At 40.2% G+C, this 22803-nt stretch overlaps 1 protein-coding gene across 2 annotated transcripts; it reads right to left on the reverse strand.

The window, feature by feature from the left end:
- Nucleotides 1–1557: 1557 nt before the first annotated feature.
- Nucleotides 1558–22478, reverse strand: klhl3 (kelch-like family member 3). Of its 2 annotated transcripts, none has more exons than XM_051954918.1 (15): nucleotides 22295–22478; nucleotides 19881–20039; nucleotides 19288–19394; nucleotides 19078–19199; nucleotides 15917–16079; nucleotides 15505–15614; nucleotides 12606–12722; nucleotides 11518–11667; nucleotides 10624–10741; nucleotides 9361–9558; nucleotides 6740–6841; nucleotides 6525–6653; nucleotides 4886–5026; nucleotides 4409–4552; nucleotides 1558–4243 (listed from the first exon to the last, which is right to left on the reverse strand). In XM_051954918.1, exons 1-15 carry the CDS (start codon nucleotides 22342–22344, stop codon nucleotides 4215–4217), a joined length of 1839 nt encoding a protein of 612 aa, XP_051810878.1. In that variant the 5' UTR covers nucleotides 22345–22478; the 3' UTR covers nucleotides 1558–4214. The 2 variants fall into 2 exon arrangements, with proteins under 2 accessions (XP_051810878.1, XP_022075435.1); XM_022219743.2 differs by having other exon boundaries at nucleotides 19881–20015; nucleotides 22295–22475.
- Nucleotides 22479–22803: the final 325 nt, after the last annotated feature.

Raw genomic sequence — 22803 nt, forward strand, 5'->3', positions numbered from 1 at the left:
TCCAAAAACTGACAAAAACGTCATAGTTTAGTATGTCGTCCAAAATGTGACAAAAATGTCATAGTTTAGTATGTCGTCCAAAATGTGACAAAAACGTCATAGTTTAGTCCACTTTTTGGTCTGATCCGGTCCAGGTTTTCCTCAACTCCAGTCCGGTCCGCTTTTTGGAGCGATCCGGTCCAGGTTTTCCTCAACTCCAGTCCGGTCCGCTTTTTGGAGCGATCCGGTCCACGTTTTCCTCAACTCCAGTCCGGTCCGCTTTTTGGAGCAATCCGGTCCACGTTGTCCTCAACTCCAGTCCGGTCCGCTTTTTCCTCCGATCCGGGCCACGTTTTCCTCAACTCCAGTCCGGTTCACTTTTTGGAGCATTAGGTCCACGTTTTCCTCAACTCCAGTCCGGTCCACTTTTTGGAGCCATCCGGTCCACGTTTTCCTCAACTCCAGTCCGGTCCACTTTTTGGAGCCATCCGGTCCACGTTTTCCTCAACTCCAGTCCGGTCCACTTTTTGGAGCCATCCGGTCCACGTTTTCCTCAACTCCAGTCCGGTCCACTTTTTGGAGCGATCCGGTCTAATGGGTCGGCGATGTATCAGACAGCTTCTTCAAATCCAAACTAAATACAATCAAAAGATCAAACTAACGTCATTCAGGTGCAGTCGGACAACGAAGTTGCGTTCAGGAGCATCGGAAATCGGAATATCAGATGTAAATTTCCAACGAAAATTATGGGGGGTGGGGGGGGGGGGCACACGGGGTGGCCAATCAGATCACAGGGGGGGCCACTGCCTGCCTGTGCCCCCACGGATGAGCCGCCACTGCCCCTGATACAGATTAAAGTTTCACTGAAACAACTGGTTTCATGCCGTTTAATCCAAATTTTTAAGACTTTGACTATCTATGGTTCCAAATTTTCTTCATGAAAAGAGAAACCAACATATTTTTTTGCACTTTCAACTACATTGTAAAAAATAGTCTATTTTGTACTGTATTCAAATCAGCAAAAATATTATTTTACATACATTTGCTGTTATTTGAAAGAAAAATCAAGTGCATTACAGGAAGCTACTAAAATCATAGAACAATGTCTACATTAAAAAAAATGTTTTTACAAACGATACTTTGTTCTTTGACATTTTCTTACTGTATTTAAATCAGCAAAAACATAATTATCTTACAGAAATGTATTATTGGAAACAAATGTGTATTAAGGAATTTTAAAAAATGGGAAATTGTTTTTTAAAGTCATAGTTGGCACATTTTCCCTGTTTTGTTAAATTACACACATCAAAGTATTCAGTTGAATAACATGTACTTCGAAGAAAAATGCCAGTTTATGTTCTTCTATGTAGCAATTAAACAAATAAAAACTAAATGCATACTTTTATCCTTTCAGGCACTAAAAAAAGTCAGTTTTGAGTTGTTTTTTTTGCTAAGTAACCCTGCTTAGTTTTTGTGTTAAAGTTTTACAAATCACTTGTAAATACAGTGACCCAGCCTCAGAAAGTCCAAACATCAAGTCACATGAACATGTCGATTAATGAACTCAAAGTCAACCGGTTGGTTCACAACATCCACAGTTTATATTAAAAATAGAACATCTGCACTCAGTAAGAACATTATTAGGAAATTTCAGCTACCACAAAGATTCTCACTTCAAAGCCCATTTAGTAGCTGCTGTGGAGATTCTGACCATCATCAACATGACTAAATGCTCTGTAAGATGAAATACATCAGAATTAACTCTAAACATCAACCACACAAGTGTTGTTTTACATTTTAGTCCATCAAACTGCATATAGTATTAAGTTACTATCGATTATGGTCTGTAGAATCACAACGCTTATAGATTGAAAAATGTTTTTTTCATTAGTTTCCATTATTTTCTGAACATCGTCAAGTAAATATGACCTGAATTAGCTTGAGACAGATGCCAGTGAACTGTGTGGAGTTTGTATTTTAAAAAAAGTAGTGATGACAGTTTTGATTGTGAGGAAAAATCCTATTCGGTGGTGGGTTCAGGTGCTGATGAGAGGCTTCAATGTCCTCATGTGTGCCTGAAACCACCTCTTATTTGCCTAAGTGCATTAAATTATCTCCACTCGTGCTATTCAAGAGTCTTATTCTCAGTTTGTGATCCATTCTTTGCTGCTAAAGTGAAAAGTGTGACATTATTTCTGGATCTAGTGTGCAGTGTTACCTTATTAAAAAGTTCCAACTTTAATTTTGTGCTTCAAATACTCCCAAACTGGTGCTATCTGCTGATTCTCTCAAAAAACTGGAATGTTCACAGTGATCACTTACAGCATCTGAAGCATATTTCAAGTCGCTCCAAGTCTTGAATCATAAGAACTGAAACTAACATGAAACATTCACTCATAAACCTGCAAGTCTGGATGAGACTAATGACTAGCAACAGTACAATCTTATTAGCATTTCATGTACTTCCAATTCCGTCAAGTAACTGATTTTTGGAAGATCACAGACAGAAATCGAAGGTTGGCCCAAAAAAAATTAAAATAAAACCTTGTATAAAACAGCTTCGATAAATCTATATTCTTCAAAGCGATGGCACCATTCAGTGAACTAATAACTACATCTAAAATATACCCACCGTCATCTAAATGGATGTGATGAGGGCACGAATGCAACATTATCAGGCTGACAAAATGACTTCGTTATTAGTAAATGCTATGTGATCAACTGAACCAAAACAATAAATAAAAATCTTAAACCTGCATCTTTTACATAATTTTACAATTGAACTTTTACAGTGCATTTTGATATACTCCGTAAGACAATGAGGAGAGACAATTCATTATTTCAGTTTGTTACTAAGCGATAAAAACATCTCCAGCATTGTTCTGGTTCTGATCATCGTAACTGGCACATTTTTCGTTTACAATTTCTGATGATTGTTGGCTTTTAAATGGTGAGTTTAAAAGCTCCCATGAGTGTGATCAGTAACAGACAGACAGCAGAGCAGCCGTCTGTCCAACAGCAGGTCGGCGATCCAGTTCGTTGGTCAGTCAGAAAGACGGGCAGACGTCAAGCCGGCCAATCGGTGAGTCAGACAGCCAGCCTGCCGGTCTGCAGCAGTCAGTGCAAATGATCAGTGCATCAGTAGTGTGCTGAATCAAGTCCCATCACTTCAGATCAACTGGCTCGGAGCCTGAAGCCACAGCAGTGGTGCTCAGCCCCTTTGAAAACTCAAAAATATTAAATATGACACTTCATTTGCATAAGGGATGTTTTGTACATTCTTTATCATATCTTGCAGCTCCTTTTAGATAATGGCCTTTGAGATGAGAACCGATACTTCCTGGCAACTGAGACGTAACCACGCAGCAACTCGTTTTTCATTTAGTCCGACTGCTGGACCTGCTGATGGTCGGCACAAGAGTCACACAGCGCGATTCATTTCTCTCATTCAAGCTGATAAAATAGTTGCCACAAGCATTTTTTGTATTCTAAGAACAGGGGCAAGTCTTTTTTTTTTTTTTAAATGGCTCCCACTGCGCACCCGCAATTCCAGGTTTATGAATATAGCTCTTGCAACAGCCAGTCACAGGCCAGCGTTGCAACGTGCAGATTATTGCAGCGACGTCCTTAATGCTGTAAGCAGCCAGTCCGTCTGAAGCAGCGCATTTTGTGCAGCCAGTCGACGTTTTGTCAGCTGGTGTTTCAAAGTATTCAGTTCTCGGAGTCTGATACAGTCCAACATGTAAATGCTATTATACCACTGAGCTTCGAAAGCACTTCATCCATTTGGCGCATCGATATCACTTCCTTCCTGGCAGCGAGTCTTTCCAACGTCCACATCTGAGTGAGTCTCATGACAGCTGATGCAGCTGCTCGGTATGTGCTTGGCGTTTGGAAACTTCTCCTCAGAAGTTTGTATAAGAACACAATCCTGAAGCCGTTGCTTCCTATCTAGTGCAACAGTGTCCTTAAAAGTCAGGATGTCACAGAGCTCTAAAGGAAATGGCTTGGAGACAGCAACAACTTTAGGTTGTGGGTAAAGCCCCCAAAACACACACACAAAAATCAAGATTGATTTGTGACTGTGTTAGCTGAGGATTGAGGGCGTCTCTTCATTCTGGATAATATCTATTATAGGCGTTACTTCTCCATTTGCCTGTTGAGCTTCAGATGTCAGGATGAGTCTCTGTGCAACTGGCTGCTGACTCAGAGTTGATGCTGTGTGAAGCTTCTGGTCATAGCGGCTTGTCAATCACTGCTACTCCTGCAGGAGTGGGAAACGACCATCAGTGAGAGAAAACAGCTTTACCAACATTGTAGGCACCCTATGCTATCTGTTTGACCAGCACAATTGGCACATCAGTTACATGCTCTTTCATTCATTGTTATCTATCTATAACATGAGTAGATAGTTTATGCTGAGACCTACCAGCATAGCTGCGTCCGTTGCTCATGTTGGTGGGAATGAGGCTCCACTTGTCTGTGGCTGGGTTATAAAATTCTACAGAGGAAAGGTTGCAGGACCCATCGTCTCCTCCGATCACATACAGCAGCCCGTTAATGGCACAGACACCTTGAGAGGAGAGTAGAACACATTTAACAACTCTTTTTGTCATTTATTTTATGTCCGTCTTGGTTTTCATGAATCAGATTTCAAACTCCGATAAATGGGCGAAAAGTTAGAGAATGTAGCTCAGTCCAAGGTGGTGTACAACCGGAACGCAAACAAATCCGTCTAATAGCGTTGTATTCATCCGCTCATCAACTAGTTCCACATAACCAGTTCCGACATAACGACCAAATGCCGTAGGTCGATGACATCGCAAACCGAGGACCCTCTGCACTTAACATAAACAGCAACTACACTTAACTGAGCTCTCTGCTGTGTGTGTGTTCTTTGTCTGACCTGCGTTTCGTCGACACATGTTCATGTCGCACACCAGTCTCCAGCTGTTGGTCTGTGGGTCGTACACCTCGACGCTCTTCCTCACCAGAGGACCGTCATGTCCACCTGCTGCATACAGCTGACCGCCCAACACACCCACACCTGGACAAGAAGAACACATAAAAATGCTGCAGAGTTGTCTTTCGGGAGCAGCTAATCACTATTTACGTGATCACCAAATCTGCTGGTTACATTTTATTGTTTAACTGCAAGTTGTCCGCTATGATTTGTGAAAGACAAAGACAGTATATTGAAATTACTTATTTTATCTGGCCAAAACTCCAAAATATTAGGCGTTAGAAGATTTAATACAAATACCATAACAGTCTACTGATGGACTAATTCATCGACTTCTTTGTTTTGTTGAAACACGGTTCATGTTGAGTGTAATGGATTAAAATGTGCTGATCAAAAAATGAAGGGAATACTTAATCATCACAGTACTACGTCAATTCAACTAAACTTCTGGGATATTTATCTGTTCAGTGAGGGAATAGAAGTGATTGTGAATCCACCCCTCAGTCAGTTAAGATTTGTGTTTTCCACGGTCCAATCATTGATTTAAACAGTTTATGGAGGAAAAAATGACATGAGAATGAAGTGTTGCCTTAAATTGTTTAGTTTTGTTCAGCAGTGCTCAGAGTCCACCAGAGGGCGCTGCTGCTTCATATGTAATTGGCAGCAAGAGCTCAGTATTGTTTCAACTGCAGCACGGCATCATGTGATAATGTTGGCTTAAGGCAGGGGTGTCAAACTCATTTTAGTACAGGGGCCACATTCAGCCCAGTTTGAGCTCAAATACGCCGGATCAGTTAAATCAGAGCATAATAACCTAAAAATAACCACAATCCCAATTTTCTCCTTTGTTTCAGTGCAAAAAAGGTACATTCTGAAAATGTTTACATTTAAAGGAATTGTCTTTTTTTTTTTTTTACAAAACATCATGAACAACCTGAACTTTTTAAAGAAAAATAAGTGAAATTTCAACAATATTATGTCTCAGTTTATCATTTACACATTACAACTATAAAGGAACAACATTTAGTCACAGGTATCTGGAACTGAATGCTGTATTTTACTTTATCATCAAAACGCCAAAAGTCAGACAAAAAACAACAAAAACAAGTCAAAATATTACAAAAATTAGACCCAAAGTGACAAAAAATGGGCGACACAAGCGAGACAAAAAAAGACACAAAATAACAAAAACGAGAAACAAAACAACAATATGATAAAAATGAGGCGCAAAAAATGACGAAAGAACAATGAACAATCTAGTATTTTATTTGATGATAAAAAAAAACTTGTCATGGTCTAAAAATTATTTTAAATTTATAGTTTTACTAATTTACAATCTGCAGCTATGTCGTCTCTGTAATTTTTACACTTTGAGGGCCAAATTGGACCCTCTGGAGGGCCAGTGTTGGCCTGTGGGCCGCGTGTTTGACACCCCTGACTTAAGCCATTATTGTACCATTATTAGAAAACGTAATACTTAAAGTGATCATCTCTAGTGTGTAAATGTGTCCACCACTGCTGCTCCCTCAGTACATTTTGTGTGTCGGTAGGGCAGGCTACAGTGTGTGTTTGTTGCGTTTACCTGCTCCACTCCGCCGTGTGCTCATGTCAGCTACATAACACCACTGATCAGACACCGGGTCGTACTCTTCCACGGTGCTGAGACACTGACGTGAAGCTCCGTCATAGCCTCCTACCGCGTACAGCTTACCTGCAGGCAAACACACAGTCGTTAAAAATTAGTGATATTTCGCTTTTGCGCTTTCATTGGAATGGCAACACACGCTTTGTTCTTACCATCCACCACCCCTACACCCACACTGCTGCGTCGTGTGTTCATGGAGGCCACGTATATCCACTCATTGGTTTTATGATTGAACGTCTCTACTGTGGACAAACCTGTAGCAGATATGCAGAGAGATGAAGGGACAGAGATGACACCGGCTGAAACGTAGACATAAAACAGAAAAACGAGCAGGAAGGCAAACAAAAAGGTGAACAGCAGTAAATGGTTACTGAGTGTGCTTGTGCATCAATCTGTGGGTGTTTTTCCATCCAGCAGAAAGGCCTTTTAAGGTTACATCTACACTAATACATTTTTGTTTTTGAATGCCATTTTGAAACAAAAACAAGCTCTCTCTACAGATATTTTGCAAAATGAACATTTTCCTCCACCTCTGAGCTTCTCATCCAAACACAGACAGTGTGAGTATGTGTGTTTCCGTGTGGATATGGAGAGTTTGGAAAGCGATGATGTTAAATGTCAATGTCGTGAATGCCCACTGGTACTTTGTGTAATGATCATGTGCCTGAACTCGATGTTGTCTCTACATCTGAATCTGCAGTTTGAAGCCCATAGAAACAACAAAATGAAAATATCTGCTGGTCTGGTATTTGACGTATCATTGATATAGGCTGGTCATGTTTACATCCTCATGTGTTAGGACATATTTTGCAAAACGATGGTTTGTGTGGAAAGCAGTTTTTTTTTTAAAAAAAAAAACTGAAGAGGAACAGATCATTCCAGAAAAATATCCAAAGGCCTCAAAAATTCTCTGTCCATACAAATGCCTGAAGGCGCAGATCACACAACTTTTCCTGTACAATGAGCAGGGACTGAACTTCTATGGAGATCATACTATGGTGAAAAATAGGACAAGAAATTTATTTGCTGAGACCAGAGGTGTCAAACATACAGCCTGCAGATGACTTTGTAAAGCGTAAAAATTACAGAAAAGACATTAACTGCAAATTGTAAACATGTAAAAACAATTTCTCAACCAAGACAAGTTGCTTTGATCTTATAGTAAAATACTAGATTGTTCATTGTTCTTTTGTGTCTCATTTTGTAATGTTTTGTCTTTGACATTTGTTCAACATTAGTGTCATTTTGTGCTCTTTTTGTTTCACTTGTGTTTTTTGTCTAAATTTTGCCATTTTGTGTTTTGCCATAATCATTGTTTTGTGGATTGTTTTTGTCATTTTGTTTCACGCTTTTTTCATTTTTGTCTTGTTTTTGTTGTTTGTCCATTATTTGTTGCTTTGTAACTACTTTGTCTAATTTTTTGTCTCTTTTTTCATGTCGTTTGTCTCATTTATTGTTTTTCGTTTTTATCGTTTTGTGTCTCATTTTTGTAATATTTTGTATGTTTTTTGTTGTTTTTTTAAATCTTTTGCTCTCTGACTTTCATCATTTTGATCAAGTAAAATATTTTATCATTCGGTGCCAGTGCCACTTATTTTTCTCAAGAAATTTCAGTTTGTTCAGGATGTTTTGTAGAAAGATAATTTCTTAAATGTGAACATTTTCAGAATGTACTTTCTTGCACTAAAACAAGGGAAAAATGTGGAGTTGTCGTTATTCATAGGTCATTATGCTAAGGTTTTACTGGTCCGGCCCACTTGAGATCACATTGGGATGTATGTGGCCTCTGAACTAAAATGAGTTTGACACTCCTGGCTTAGACCAAAAACAAAGTCATATGGATACTGAAAGTATAAGGCGGTGATGGCGGCAGAAAAAACATTTTGTGAGTCATGGAGTCACAAATCAGTGAAGGACACTGATAAGACCCGAACAGGAAGCAAACGCTGGTGTCATTGTTTAAAAAAGTCTCAGTTTCTGGCCATTCAGACTGAAGCTAAATCACAAGGTTGTCAAACTAAAAACTAGTCAGCAGTGTTTCCAAACGGTTTCAATTTTGGAAACGCCAGAGCAGGGCAACGCAAACGTTAGACAATTCCAAACAAAAATCCCTGAATGTGGATGCAGCTCAAGAAAAGAAAACGGCTCCATCGCCTCCTCAGTTTAACACTGCCGTTGTGCTACTATAAGCAATTATACCTGCTCACACTGGTGGTACAGTGCAGCTGAAGAAGAGTCAAATATTGATGCAAAGTCTGATGGGAAAAACTCCTTTCAAAAAATTTTAGGCATTTTTTTTAAAAATCTGAAAATACTTGTCTTGGCCTGGATGGGAACTAGTGTAGTGTGCATCACTGTGGGTTAATAATTAAATCTGGAAAGTTAAGGAAGGGTGTGAAAGCTAAACACATTCAGACCTTGTTAAATTTATATCTAAGTAATAGCCATAAACTGCAGACTTTCAACAAGCCATCTCAATACAAAGCTTTTTCAGCCTGGATAGTACCAAGCGTAACTTTAAACTGCAGAGTCGAATCGTTCCTTCTCTCAAGTTTTGCTTTAGCTTTACAGTCCCACACAATATCCAGAATTGCAAAACATATTTTCACCATGAGCAGCAACTGCATGACTGCAATCCTCCAAAAATTAGTATTTTCTTTTCTTTTGTCACAGTTTCACGAGACCTCAAATCTGTTGTGTGCATGTTACTCGACAGCAGACACAAACAATAACCTCCTGCTAATAACTACTAGCATGGGTGCGTGTTGTGTACCTATGCTTCCGTTAAAGCCTCCCACAGCATACAGTAAATCCCCCAACACAGCAGCTCCCAGTGTGCTGCGCCTCTCCTGCATGCTGGCCACTGCGCTCCACTGGTCTCTGAGTCCATCGTACACGTCCACCGTTCGCTCCCGCAGTGAACTGTTGAAGCCTCCGACTGCATACACTCTGCCTCCCATAGAAACCACACCTGGGGAACGAAACAGAAGCAATCTGAGCATGTCGTGGCTGGTGAAAATGTACTGAAATTGACTTATATTTGGAAATGCATTTCAATTTTTGGATGCTTAAGGTAAAAACGGCTTTGAAGGTGTAAGCCCATTAAAAACTAATTGCTTACATGTTGTCTCATTGGCACCGATTTCATGAAACCAACCAAAAATTTTGTTTTACTGTAGAATTACAGATTCTTTCCACATTTTATGTTCTGTGATTTTTGCTAAAGGTTACTGTATGGTTATTTTTTTTTTTTAACATATTCATATCAAATAGGAACGTGTGAAGTTTGTAATGTTACATTTTATTAAGATGCTGTCAGCTGACGTGTTCATTCAGCTCTGAGATCCTGAGATTCTATTCATTATTTTGCGTATTTCTCTTATTGTGTCATTACACAGCCAACAGTCAGAGTGCAGAGGTTGTTTGTCATTGTTTATCAGATAGATCAGGGCTCCAGAATGCAAACAAAATGGTCGCATTTGCAATCTCTTCATGAGAATGTGGGAGTTAAAATTTCAAGTGGTTGCATTGAGCGAGTAAATGATGATCATTAAGCTGTATTAGTGTCGCTTTAAGCGGCACAGACAGCTTCTGTGTTAACCACAGTGGTGGAAAGTAATGCATTTTTAATTTCAGTGTACTGTGGTCTTTATGCTTAAAAATGCAATCTTCATGTGAAAAGTGGAGCACACACACATGCGCTGCATATCGAAAAGCGTGCATGTAGAAAAAAATTATTCGGTTTCATCTGGGACAAATCTGACAGTACAACTCCCTGGTTTACCTCATTTCAAAATAATTTTGGTCTCAAACCTGTCAGAGCACTGCAGCTACCAAGCAGCAGCTAGATACAGCAGTGAGTCTGCAATGTGAGGCGTTGGTAAATTGTAGCATCTATTGAAAACAAGATGTTCAGCAAAGGATATGTTCTGCCTGTGACAAGGTGGTTGGTGTGACTAAATGAGAAAGCTGGCCACACAAGTACAAAAGTCCCTGTGGAGCCCTGTAGATACTATGCACTGAAACACTAACTAACCTGCTCGGCAGCGTCTTGAGGGCAAGTCTGCTACTTGGTACCAGCGATCTTCCTGGAAGTCGTAACACTCCACACTGCGGATGGCCTTGGGAGCCTGACCACCCACCACAATCATCACCTGCACATGAACAGAGTCAGAGTTAGACTGATCACAGTAAGAAAAGCACTCAGAGACTACTCCGTCAAGGCTGCTCAGTCGTCGTATCACTTCAGACGGCTGAAATCTTGAAAAATTGGTGGCAGAAATCATGGCGCCATAGAATGTGGCCATTTAATATAGATGTACTCACAAACAAAATGTCGTTATGCTGAGCACGGGCATGTGTTCCGCATGTGTACGTTATGTACGGATACTGAATCACATGACCGAAATATGCAGCAGGCGGCGGGAATTGATGAGACTTTGAAACACCCCCACAGTTTAATCAATTGTTTCTGGTATTATTTCCAATGGATAAGTCTCAATAAGTCCACAGTGGTGGATTTGTAGTACGATCAATCATGTGATCATCAGCAAGCAGCTGTTCTCACTTGTTCTCATAGTTACAGTGACACCGTGCCGCTATCTCGCAATGATACAGAAATCTTTAACAAATCCGTGGATCCAGACTATAAGCTTCATCACTACCAAAATCTAATTGGTTGGACCTTGTATCATTTTTGACCGTCCCTGAAAATTTCATCCAAATGCTTTAGTCCAGGTTTTTAATAATGTTGCGCACAGAAAGACAGAAACAAACCGAAGGACAAACATGCGCTGATCATCACATAACTGCTGCGTTCCTTAGTGGAGTAATACAGTAGCTTAGCATAAGGTGCACACATGTGATTGTTTTAGTAAGGACTACAAGTTCCATGTGTCTCATCGAGCATCATGTATGTTTGTTTGTAAACCTTCGGGATGCTGATAGGAGTTCGTGGTCGTGTCCTGTCGTTCTTGATGAGGTGTCGCTGGTCAGCCGGCAGCAGGTGATACTTCATGGCTTCTATGAGAAAATCTTTGCAGGTGTTGTTGTTCTTTATCAAAGCTTCTTCCTCAACAATCTGAAACAGGCAGCATATTTCACCTTCATTTACTGCACAAAGAAACAGGGCTCTATCATGTACTTGAGTCAGCAGGTTATTAGGCCTCTGGGGATAAACTGATTTTAAATACAAGGATGCATTGCTCCATGTAATGATCTCTGCTTTCATCCAGCCAATCTGCTGTTATCATGCTTGTTTACAATCTATTGTTATACACATGTGTACTTGTAAAAAGCTAATTAGAAATCCGGTTTTCTGCATGAATGGCAAAAAATCCGCCTTCTCTGGAGAAATCTAGCTGGGAAAAATAAATCCGTTCTCTTCTAATCCCCTCCTCTGATTATGGAAAACACGTTTCTTGATTGCACGACATTAAAGAAAGCAGCCAAGTGGAAAAAGCTTCCTGCAACCCAGTTACTAAAGTGAATGTAATAGCAGTAATAATGGGCAGTGAGCCCAAGAACTGACTAATGTACTGTACATTCAAAAAGAAAGCAGTGAATTATTACAATATCTACCCAATTCACTCCAGTAAATTCTGAACTACAATACTGTTAGTTTCAGGCATTATAGTCCAATGAAATGATGGTTAGATATTGTACTTCTTTAAAAGGACCAAAATACATCATGAAGCAACTAAAGCATTTTGGTCAACTTTATGTGTGGATGTAGCAGCACCTGGACTTAGTTAGATCTCGATTTGGTTTCCACTCATTAAAGAAGATTCTTCTAAACGAAAAGGCTCTTGGAGAACTAGTGGAATATCTTGAGGCCTGATTTACCACAATATCGAATGATTTAGAAGAATGAGAAACCTGACTGACGCGAATGTTTGGTGGTCAGAGATTTCATATCAGGTTACGTTTTTATTCATTTAACGACGCAGCAGGCAACGCTAAATAAATAAAGTTTAAAGCTGATTTTTTTTGCAGAGCACAGCAGAAAATGTCTTTTACCTGCACCAGGTAATCTCTGGACAGTAGTGGAAGTCTGACATGCTCCATTAATTTGGGCATGTACTCCAGGCGAGCCGGCTGATCGTGTTTGATCCAAGATATCATTGCTTCAAACACCTGGGAGAGAAATGAAAATAAGAGTCAGACAGCAGCAAAGAAGAGAGCACAATGAGTTAACATAGAGACTCAGATGATGAGACAAAGGCAAAAGAAGACTGATTTTTTTTTTTAACAAATGTACTGTAGTCACATTCCTTGTTTGAAATTATTTTCTTTGTCTTAACTGCTCTTCAAAACACAGCGACTTGTCTTTGTCAGCACTTCACTTCACACTTCTTTGGTGTGAAAAACCCAGATTTTTTTGCAATCAAAGGCCAAAACTGAGAGGAAAATGTATTTACACAAGCAGAGTATTATCACATCACAACACCTGGTCAAAAGCTATGTGAAGTGGGCGTGATTGGCATTTTTGGGAAGCTGTTGGGCATCAGAAATGTGTGGGATGAGAGGGTTTCAGACACTGTTTGACAATCTGATGAGCACTTCACCTGAAAGATTACTGGTGCGAGTCTCCTAGCTTAGCTTTAGCTTTTGTGAGAACTGCAGTGCTTGAGCTGTAGATACTGTGTTCTTTCATAGAGAAATAACAATATCGATTACTCCCAGCAGCAATCAACATAACAAAGGGTGAAGGCCGCTCAAAACAGTAATCTAATGTTCCATATTCATTGATCTGCACACATTCACACTTGATCATCTCTGAATGGCCTGTGGAGCAGCTCGACTGGAGCAAGTGAGGGACTGAGTGTCCCCCCCCGTGGAGCACAAAGGACATCAACGATGGTTGAAGGCAAGACGATCGTTACTCAGTTCCCATCCAGACCTTTTCTTCTTTCAGTGTTGAAACTCACTGATGAAACTAAAACTGGAAACCCTCTATCAATTACTGTAGGGCTGGCCCGAATAGTGGTTTCTGGTCTCCGGATATTCGGGCCCTATTAAAGACGAATATCCGAATATTCGTTCTGCCTGTAACGTCCGACGGGGTGGCGGAGACGGCCCGAATATTTGGATCCACTCGTCTGGTCTCCCAGACACAAACTTTGCACTCTGCCTTCGTTTTGTCTTCAGTTAAACTGAAGAATTCCCAAACAGCGGAGGTCCTCGGCATCTTGTTTTGTGTTCATGCAACGAAGTGAAGCGTGACGTCAGAGTCGGCAGCAACCTGGCCATTCGGGTGGTGTTAAACAGAAATGGATGAGCCAAGATGAGCTGAAGGCGAAGGGAAGAGATGAGCTCTGAATATTCCTATTTTTGTCTGGGGGGAGGAGGGGGTGATCACATACACATATGTGTATATATCATAGACATATGTGTGTATGTTTATGTGATCACACGACGGGATGAGCCGATATGAGCCGATGTGGGCCGAAGGTGGAGAGAAGACAGTAACGCTGAATATTTGTTCCATCTGGCAAATATCTGGATACCAAAATTAATATCCGGATACTGCCGTAGCGAATGAATATTCGGATATTCTCGATATTCGGGTCCAGCCCTACTATCAACATGACACAAAAGCTGGATCCGTTTCAGACTGATGAGAGACACATATCTTGTAATATGATGCAGTGCTTCAGTTTAAAGGGAACAATCAGAAGTAATTCTGTCATGTATTGCTGAAATTTAGCCATACCACAACAAAGAGAGAAAATCCTGCTCACTTCCTTGTTGTAAGGTCAAATTGAAAGTAGTGTGTTTCACTTGGTGAAAAAAACTGCATAAATCTACAAACCAGTGGCACCAGCTGCAAAGCCACCATCTTTCATGGTTACATCCAAATAAAGTCCAACATCAATATTAACACAATGGCTTTAGCGAGAGTTTACAGAAGCACCACATGCATATAGAAAATCAACTAATTCAGGGGTAATTTCAGGTAATTCACAAACTTAACGGTTCAGATAAAATCATGGCTTTTGAATCAGGATTTTTTTGGATTAAAAAGGAGACAGACACTACCATGACTGTCACTGTCATCCAATTTTAATATGCTTTATTTATGCTGAGCTTGGCACTGCAGGTCTGCAGCAAGATGTAGGGAATTATTTCTTGTAGGGGCAGAGGTATGTTTTCAGTGTCTTTTGTTTGTGTGTAAGCAGGATTACTGGATCACTTTCTTTACAATGCAAGATATGGAATTCCCCCAGGTGGAGGACTACCCTCTTTAAGTGCTCTTCTAGTCATTTGAAAAAGTAGCACTGGCAGAAAAAGTGTATTTATTCCAGTGTTCAAGTGATTACACCACTATTCCATTTCTATGAATATGATGTGACTTTAAGGGTAGAAATAGAAAGCAACTGTATTTTAATCATGTGTGGAAGCTCTCAAAATAAAATACCAGGCAGTTTTCCCATTTTATTTTTCAACAAAACTGACTTGTCCTAAGTAGTTAATTTACAAACTTGATTTAACACCAATAAAATACAGAAAATAACTCAACAGTTACTGAATGCAGTCTGTTTGATAACTCATGTGGAAGATGACAGTGTCAAGGTATCTGTCTGACTGAACCAGCCGACACCTTGACTGCTGCCGCTCTGACAGCAGGATGACACACAGCTGTTCTGTCAAAGCCTTCCTGTTGACTGGCTAACCACAGTCCAATGTGCCATCCTCTAGAATATGTCTGCTGCCAGCTTCAACCCATCATATACAGTAAGTATGGGAAGGGACACCAATATCCTAATCCTGTCCCTTTCACACTATGTCTGCTATTTTGCATAGATGAGAAATCCCATAGAAATTCAAGTCTTTCACATTTTATCACTCATAAGGGGAGACAGAATCTGCCTTTTTTAAGAATCTATAAGTATTTGTGTCCACGGTGCTGTCTGACCTTTTCCTCAGTGGAGACAGTGAGTTTGTCACTGGAGATGAGGCTGCACACCTGCTGCAGAGAAAGGCCCAGAAACTCCTCACCCTGCACCACCTCAGTGAAATGCTGCTCTGAGAGACACAAACATGCAGAGTTACTCACGGCACACATTAAATCATTCAGCTAACATGATATATAAATGCACACCATATCGGACAAACCTCAAATGCTAACACTGTTTTGCTTTTTTCTCAAAAGACATCTGTGCTGTCATTTTCAACATGGAATACCCTCCCTGGATATGTAGCAGTTTTCCAGAGGTTTCAGCATTTTCAAAGCAGGCAAAAGTGTTACATAAAAGCAGCACAACCTGCCACACATGCACGTACACGTTGGCAGGCATGATTTGTGATGCCAACAGCAAAAGGCTTACCAGCATATGCGTGGGCCTGGTTGAGAAGCTGTGTGCATGTGTGCAGGTCTGCGAAGGCTCGGATGCCCAGGCAGTTGGTGGGGTGAAGCTGAGACTGCAGGAATTCACAACAAACCTGACGAACATCCATCAGCTGGAGGAGACTGGCAGCCGGAAGCAGAACCTGACAGAAAAGCAAAACGGATTTTATTAGAGAAACGAAAGGAGCTTGCAAGCATGCGTTTTAAAAATAACACGGCAGAGAGCAGTTGTTGCTCACTTACAGCCAAAGATTTAGAAATATCTGGTTATAAGGAAGTCAGTGAGTTGTTTACGGGTACAACCAGTCTCTGAGCAAACAACTCAAAGCTGCATCAACCTTGCTGGTCTGTCGTTTAGTTTAACTCACAAGCTACTCAACTAATCTGCCCAGACGTTGGCTGTGAGTTAATTCAGCAAGCTAAACATGAAAATCTGCAGCCGATCCAGCTGTAACCCAGTCATTCTATCAGCGGGCCGGCGGGATTATGAAACTGTTATTGTTTTCTGACAATGTCTGACACCATGGGCAATAGAAAAGTCAAATAAATAAGTCAAAAGTCAATAAATGGCCAACTGTAAACAAAATAAGCAGTTTTCAGGCAAAACAAATCAGTGTATATGACTTCGATTTCTACAGTGTAGACAGGCAGCTACTACTGCATTTTCTTAGGTCAAAACTTGAAAGATTTCCAGGATGGCACTTTAAATCAGACAAGACCTGAGGTGACAGTAAGTCAACAGATGTAGTACATCAAGTCCACTTAGAATCGTACATTGTATACATAAAGACATAGAATATCAACAATATTATACAACAATATATATTTTGTGTTACACTGGTCATTGTAACAAAGGGGATATACCTCAAATTTAAATCTATTTGGTCCTATAATTTGCAACAGCCATTTCTAAAATGTCACCACATTACATCAACATATCTTCATAAAGCTACTTGTTTTTTTTTTTAAATATAAGTGAACTACCACACCTTTTCTCTATTGTGCTGCCTTACAGACACCCTAAGCAGTTATTTAGATATACACAACAGTGCGGCAAAGCGGCTCAAGTACTGGTGACACACATTACAGTAACAGACACGTAAACACCAAACACCAGTTTGTAAAACACTTAGACATTATTTTAGATTTCTAGGAAGTTATCACAGAGCTAATAATTACATCATAATGATCACAAAGTTAACATATACAGTGTTTACATTACAAACAAATGCATCAGGAATGTGCAGTGGCATCAACTGCATCTCACGATGTTACACTGCAGCAACTGTTGGGCCAGGTTAATTTTTTATTGCTGCACAACACAGCTCTCAGTTGTATAAGTGGTTGGAAAACTGGTCTGTCCGTGTCGGCCGGCAGTTAGTCAGCACACTGTGGAAAGCATGATGCTAATAGACAAACCTACGGTTTGAAGCATCGCTACACATTAGCTTAACTAGGTCAGGGAGACGATCTGTGTGTGCCGCTGTGCCTCTCTGTCCATCTGCACACTCACTCATCCTCTGAGTCAGTATTGTTACCGTCTCCTCTGTTTCCTGTGCACAGCTGCCATGAAACCTTGTGTCTTCTAAAAGGGAGCATCAGGCCCACTGACACACCGTTTACAGCAGCTGTGACACGCTAACACACGCACACAAAGGACTGCAAGCAGGACAAACAACACACATTATACAAAGGAAACACTGAGTTTGAAGAAATTGAAAGAAAAAGTCATATTTTACCGAATATAACAGTGAAAACACAAATTTCACACTCCCAAGTGAGCCAATCAGGCAGGCACGTTGGTAACTGTGGGAGGATTTCCTGCCTCTCTCCATGCACACTTCCTGTGCTAATAATCAGAGGAAGTATTCTGCCTTCAGCTGGATCAAGCTGAGCTGTGAGCAGAGTCATGCATCCACCAAGAGTTAATGCTGTAGAGATAAACAAGGCCTCAGTCCTGCACTTTCACAGCAAAACACTCCTCACAACCAATACCTCCTCTGACATCCTCTGTAGTAAACATCTGCTCTTCAAATGGGTTTGCTCTGAATTTGAAGGAAAAACCAAAGACTTCAAGTGACCAGGCTTTCAAGAGCAACTTCCCTTATTGAGCATGCAGTCGTGTGCAGCACTTACCCTTACAGACAATAACCAAGAATTTATGTTACTATATTGTGATCGGTAAAACACTGATACCTGAAAAAACATTTCAAGTAAATAACAAAATCACTATTTTATCAAAAACAAGCCTGTTCATGTTGTTCCTCTATCAGTGTCAGATATACAGTTTTAAGCCAACAAAAAAGGATTTAATAGTTCAATGTAGAAGTCTGTCTTGAAATTTGCAAAGAAAGGATAGGCACCATCACAAACTGGATTTTTGTGGCAGTTTGTAAATCAAAAAGTTAACTATACAATGGTAGCTACTAGATTTTAGAGCAAAAGTTCAAAACATGTGCATTCTGAATTAGTGGTTTGGCAAAAGGGGCTTAAAGTTTTATAACTGCACACAGCTCATAGAACTACTCTGAAATTCTTAAAGACTAAAGGCCACTTTACTCGTATGAACCCCACTTTTATTACCAGACGTTTGCATAAACTGCTGGACAAAAAAAACAAACGTCCGCGCAAAGAAAAAGGTCAAAGGCAGCTGTTACAAGAAAACTTTCCATCTGAATAACAAGGAAGTTCTGACTAATGCAGCTTTCTTTTTGCTGGAGGCAGCAGCACTGCTTTGATTTAATTATCCAAACTGTATAAAAGGAAAAATGTGTGACAAATGAATTGAGTTGGTGTTTGAAATGCAGCTACATGTTGACTTCTTCAACCTTAAACCCACAACAGAGGAGAGGAATAGCTAACATCTATTTTTCATTACTCTTATTAATAGAATAAGATTTAAAAGTAGCCACTGCTGGTTGCTTTTAGGACCACAGAGGGTAGTTTTACAGCAACTGGTATCTAGAAAGAAAATGCATTCTCACTCTCATGCATGAATTAAACAATTTAATAGAACTGTAGGTTTATTGTTAATATTTCAAGCAAAACCAGGTTTGAAGACGAGATAAAAGCCACAACAACGGAAGAAAAAAATCAAGCAAATATAGGAAAACACTCAAAAACACTGTAACACACACTCACCTGGACATTGTCTTCTGTGACCTCGATCTCAGCTGTGTAAATGTAGTCAACCAGTTTTCTCAGGGTCTGACCGTCCACTTCTCTGATCTCCACCTGATAGGCTTTGCTCTCGCTCATATCACCTGCACACAAAGAAAACAGCTAAACATAACAGCAGACACTCACATCAGCTACAATGCCGAACAAACAACAGTGTGCACGTGTGTGTACCTGTGAACATGGCACAGAAGTAGGGGCTACAGGATGCTAAGACCACCCTGTGAGCTGGCACTTCCACGCTCCCTGCCACCAGCTGGACGTCACACAGCATCTTTTTACTGGAGGACAGAGTGTGACAGATAGTTTAATTTATGAGACTTAACGTGATGGTGGTTCACCTTGTCTAAAGGCTCTGCTAGGTGCTGCAAGAACTGAACCAAAAAACAAAACAAAATTGAACCATGTTGACAGAACTGAAAGATGTTAGAGCCATCGTGTCAGTCATATAACAGGGTAGGGGGAAAAAAAATCACATCACCATCAAATCAAAGTGGACTGCCAGTATCTGTTTGTGACCGTGTTACTTTTATTTTTTTTAGGGTGAACTTTCCTTTTTAAAAATGAAAGTGTTCCAGTTTAGACAGAAGCAATTCACTGCTGCACTGACAAAGCTGAATATGTGTTAATACATTATTTCTGACTTAGAAAGCTCACTAAAGCCTCTTTACTCTCAAAACACAAAACAAAAAAAAATAACAAATGCAGGCTACAGTTAAATCTCTGTATGTGAACAAACAACGCTGGCAGCAGCAGCAACAACACACCTTCTCAGGTCGTTCATCAGCTGAAACGCCTTCCTCATGTGCGTCTGGTTGAAGGTGTGCATCCCTCCATTCACGGTGTCCTCCTCTGATTCTGTGGTGCAGTTTGGATGCGGTGAGGCCGGTGTGGCCACCAGACTGGGAAGACATGAGAGGCAGTGTCTGGATCAATGGAGATAGATGGTGACCCACCAGTTAGACAGGCTACTTCATGGTTTACTCCTGGGGCTTTGTAAAAGAGGATGGGACATGCGGAGCATAATTAAGCCTCCACAACCAAATCTATATAAAAGAAACACACTGAGCTCTTTAAACACACAAATTCATGAACAGATTGTACTATTCACTCCACATTTTTTAGATCAAGTTTATTATCATGATTCAAAAAACTGCAAGACACGAGGGGATGATTTTTGGCAAAGTTCACTGCCTGCCAGTGCTTGCTATTTTTGAATGCTTGCATGATGCATGATCCTCCTTTAATAATCCTCAGTTCTTCATGGTAATCTGCTTTGCTGGTCATGAAACTTAGATGCTGCACAAAAGGCACTCCATCATCTAGAATGAATGATGCATTAACTAATACAGCTTTTTTTTTTTAAAGAATTAAACACCTGGACAAATTTTGATTACTGGATTAAATATTGAATATAAAATTGGAAAATAGATATTTGGTAACAGTGTGCTATTCTAAAACACAGTTTAAATTGTACCCATGCCACTGATATCTTATTATATTAGGAAGATGCTGCAATCAGTGTCCTCAACAGACTGGCAAAAGCGTGATTTTAAACCTTACTTGTAGAGAGAATAGAATAGACACAACGTGTAAATATATAAAATTGCATGTACCATGATATAAGAATAAGCCCCTATTCTCCACTTCTAAAGTCCATTATATGTAAACCTATTCCATTAAACTAATGCATGCCCTATATTTTATGCTCTAAATGCACTAAATAACCATTCAAGCATGACAATTTGAGGATGCTTGTTGTTTCCAAGATAACTGTATGAAAGCATTCCCTGACCCATATCCATTAATCATATTCTCAAGTCATGTGGACTTAAAGGATAAGGCAGGAGATAGTACATATTTTTTCTTCAGGTCGACAAATCCCATGAGGTGATCCAAATCAGCGACGGGTCAATCTCAGTACTGTTCCCTATTCGTTCTGTGTCATTCTTTCTGCAAGAGTTAAAGATAAAGCTGAACGATTTGGGGGAAATGTCTAATGCAATCTATTGAAGAAGAGCTTAATTTAAAACGTGATGGAGAATTACCACATAAGACACAATCAATATATACGGGTTTATTGCTTTTAAAATGCTAACTAATTTCATTCGCAGCAGGGTAGTGCAATTTTTCCCCAAACACGTCTCAAGCAGAGGTGATTTGTGCATTTATTAGAGGCTACTTTGTTGTGGTAAATTTGTCCACGTTTACATGCAGTTTTGGTCTTTGATGGGGATTAAATGACACCAAAATAAAACTAATACAACCAGCTTTATTTTCTCAGGCTCACTCAGACAGGTTTACAAAGAAAAATGACTGCTACCCTGTTTGGTAATGTGGAAATCAGACCTTTTAGTGGGGTTTATATATCAGGAAATAAGGCTTTAAATTCAACTTGTAACCAATTGTGAGTCGTGCAAAGGTAAAAGCAGCACCGATAACAGGGCATCAGCTTGGTTTCAAGTCTTCCAGTTAGTTAGAAAGTGCTTGGCTGTCTTCACTGTGCGTCTACTGTTCTGTGTCTTATCTCAACTCTCACAATGACCCACACCTTGATAGATGAAGGAATAATGATGCAGCTCCTCAAACACACTAGATGGTAACGCAAGACACGACATCACAAGTCTGTCAACTGCTTAATATACATTATACAGTCCATTAGGTCACAGGAAGCTTTGTGGCCAACAACAAAAGGCGGTTTTAACAGGGAATAGTGTTTGTTTTGAGTTTACTGTGCGTCAACCTGGCAGGCAGGCTAGCTCCTAGCATTGCTAACCATTTAACTTCATTGCTAACATAAGCTGATGATAGCTACCGTTAACTGCCATAAATCACTGCTCAAACGACGTGAATACAAACATGTTTTTAGGATTGCTACGAGCCAGTCCACATTCGGTTCACCATGAGAAAGCAACAACCCCACGACAGGTGCCCAAATGTCGACATGTTAACTTTGGTTAGCAACTTAAGTGCATCAGCTGAGCGGCGATGCTAGCTAACGTAACGAAGCTATCCAGTCAACACGGCTAGCTTGAGTTCGTGCGAGAGGAAAAGAGCTATTGGGCTGCTCGTGTTGGGTTTATGGCCGGTGGATCATGTGGGCTAAAATGTTATCCAACAGATGCAGAAGCAGCGTGAATCACAGCTTTACTAAATAATCCCCAGTGCTGAGCCAACTCACCCCAACGACACACCGTCCATCCTCCCGGAGTCAGACACCACGGCGGGCATGAGCGCTGAGCGGCCACAGATCGTCTATTACCGGATGAACCACCGCGTAGTGTGGAAGCGGCACCGGCACTTGTACACTCTGGTATAAGGGACCCACTTCAAAAATATATTTGTTATGCCTTTTTTTTTTAACATATGAAACATTTTAACAGTTCTAGTAGCTGCAGTAGAAAGCAGCTACATTTCTTTATTTATTCTTGATGAGATCTCACCTCTCAGGGGGCATCTTTTTTTTTTAATGCAAAAGAGAAAATAAATGCACAATACTATAAACAAAACCTAAACTAACGTCTAAAAACGAATAGGATGCAATACCTCCTATATATCTCCACATTTCTTCTCCCACTGCTTCCTGTTTGCATCAAGCCTTATACGTTTGTCTTTAAAAACTCCAGAGCACAATTACTTTTCCACATTTCCATATTTTTCAAGGAATCATTTAATGTATTCTTTCTGATT

Source organism: Acanthochromis polyacanthus, chromosome 10, assembly GCF_021347895.1.
Source record: "Acanthochromis polyacanthus isolate Apoly-LR-REF ecotype Palm Island chromosome 10, KAUST_Apoly_ChrSc, whole genome shotgun sequence".
NCBI classification, from domain to species: Eukaryota; Metazoa; Chordata; class Actinopteri; family Pomacentridae; genus Acanthochromis; species Acanthochromis polyacanthus.

Coding starts and splice junctions, on each gene's coding strand:
- klhl3 (XM_051954918.1), bottom strand. CDS start 22,344: ATGCCCGCCGTGGTGTCTGACTCCGGGAGGATGGACGGTGTGTCGTTG. Junction 12,723..15,504: donor CTGTCTCCACTGAGGAAAAG/GTCAGACAGCAC, acceptor TTTCTCTCCCAG/GTGTTTGAAGCAATGATATC. Junction 9,559..10,623: donor CTCAAGACGCTGCCGAGCAG/GTTAGTTAGTGT, acceptor TTCGTTCCCCAG/GTGTGGTTTCTATGGGAGGC.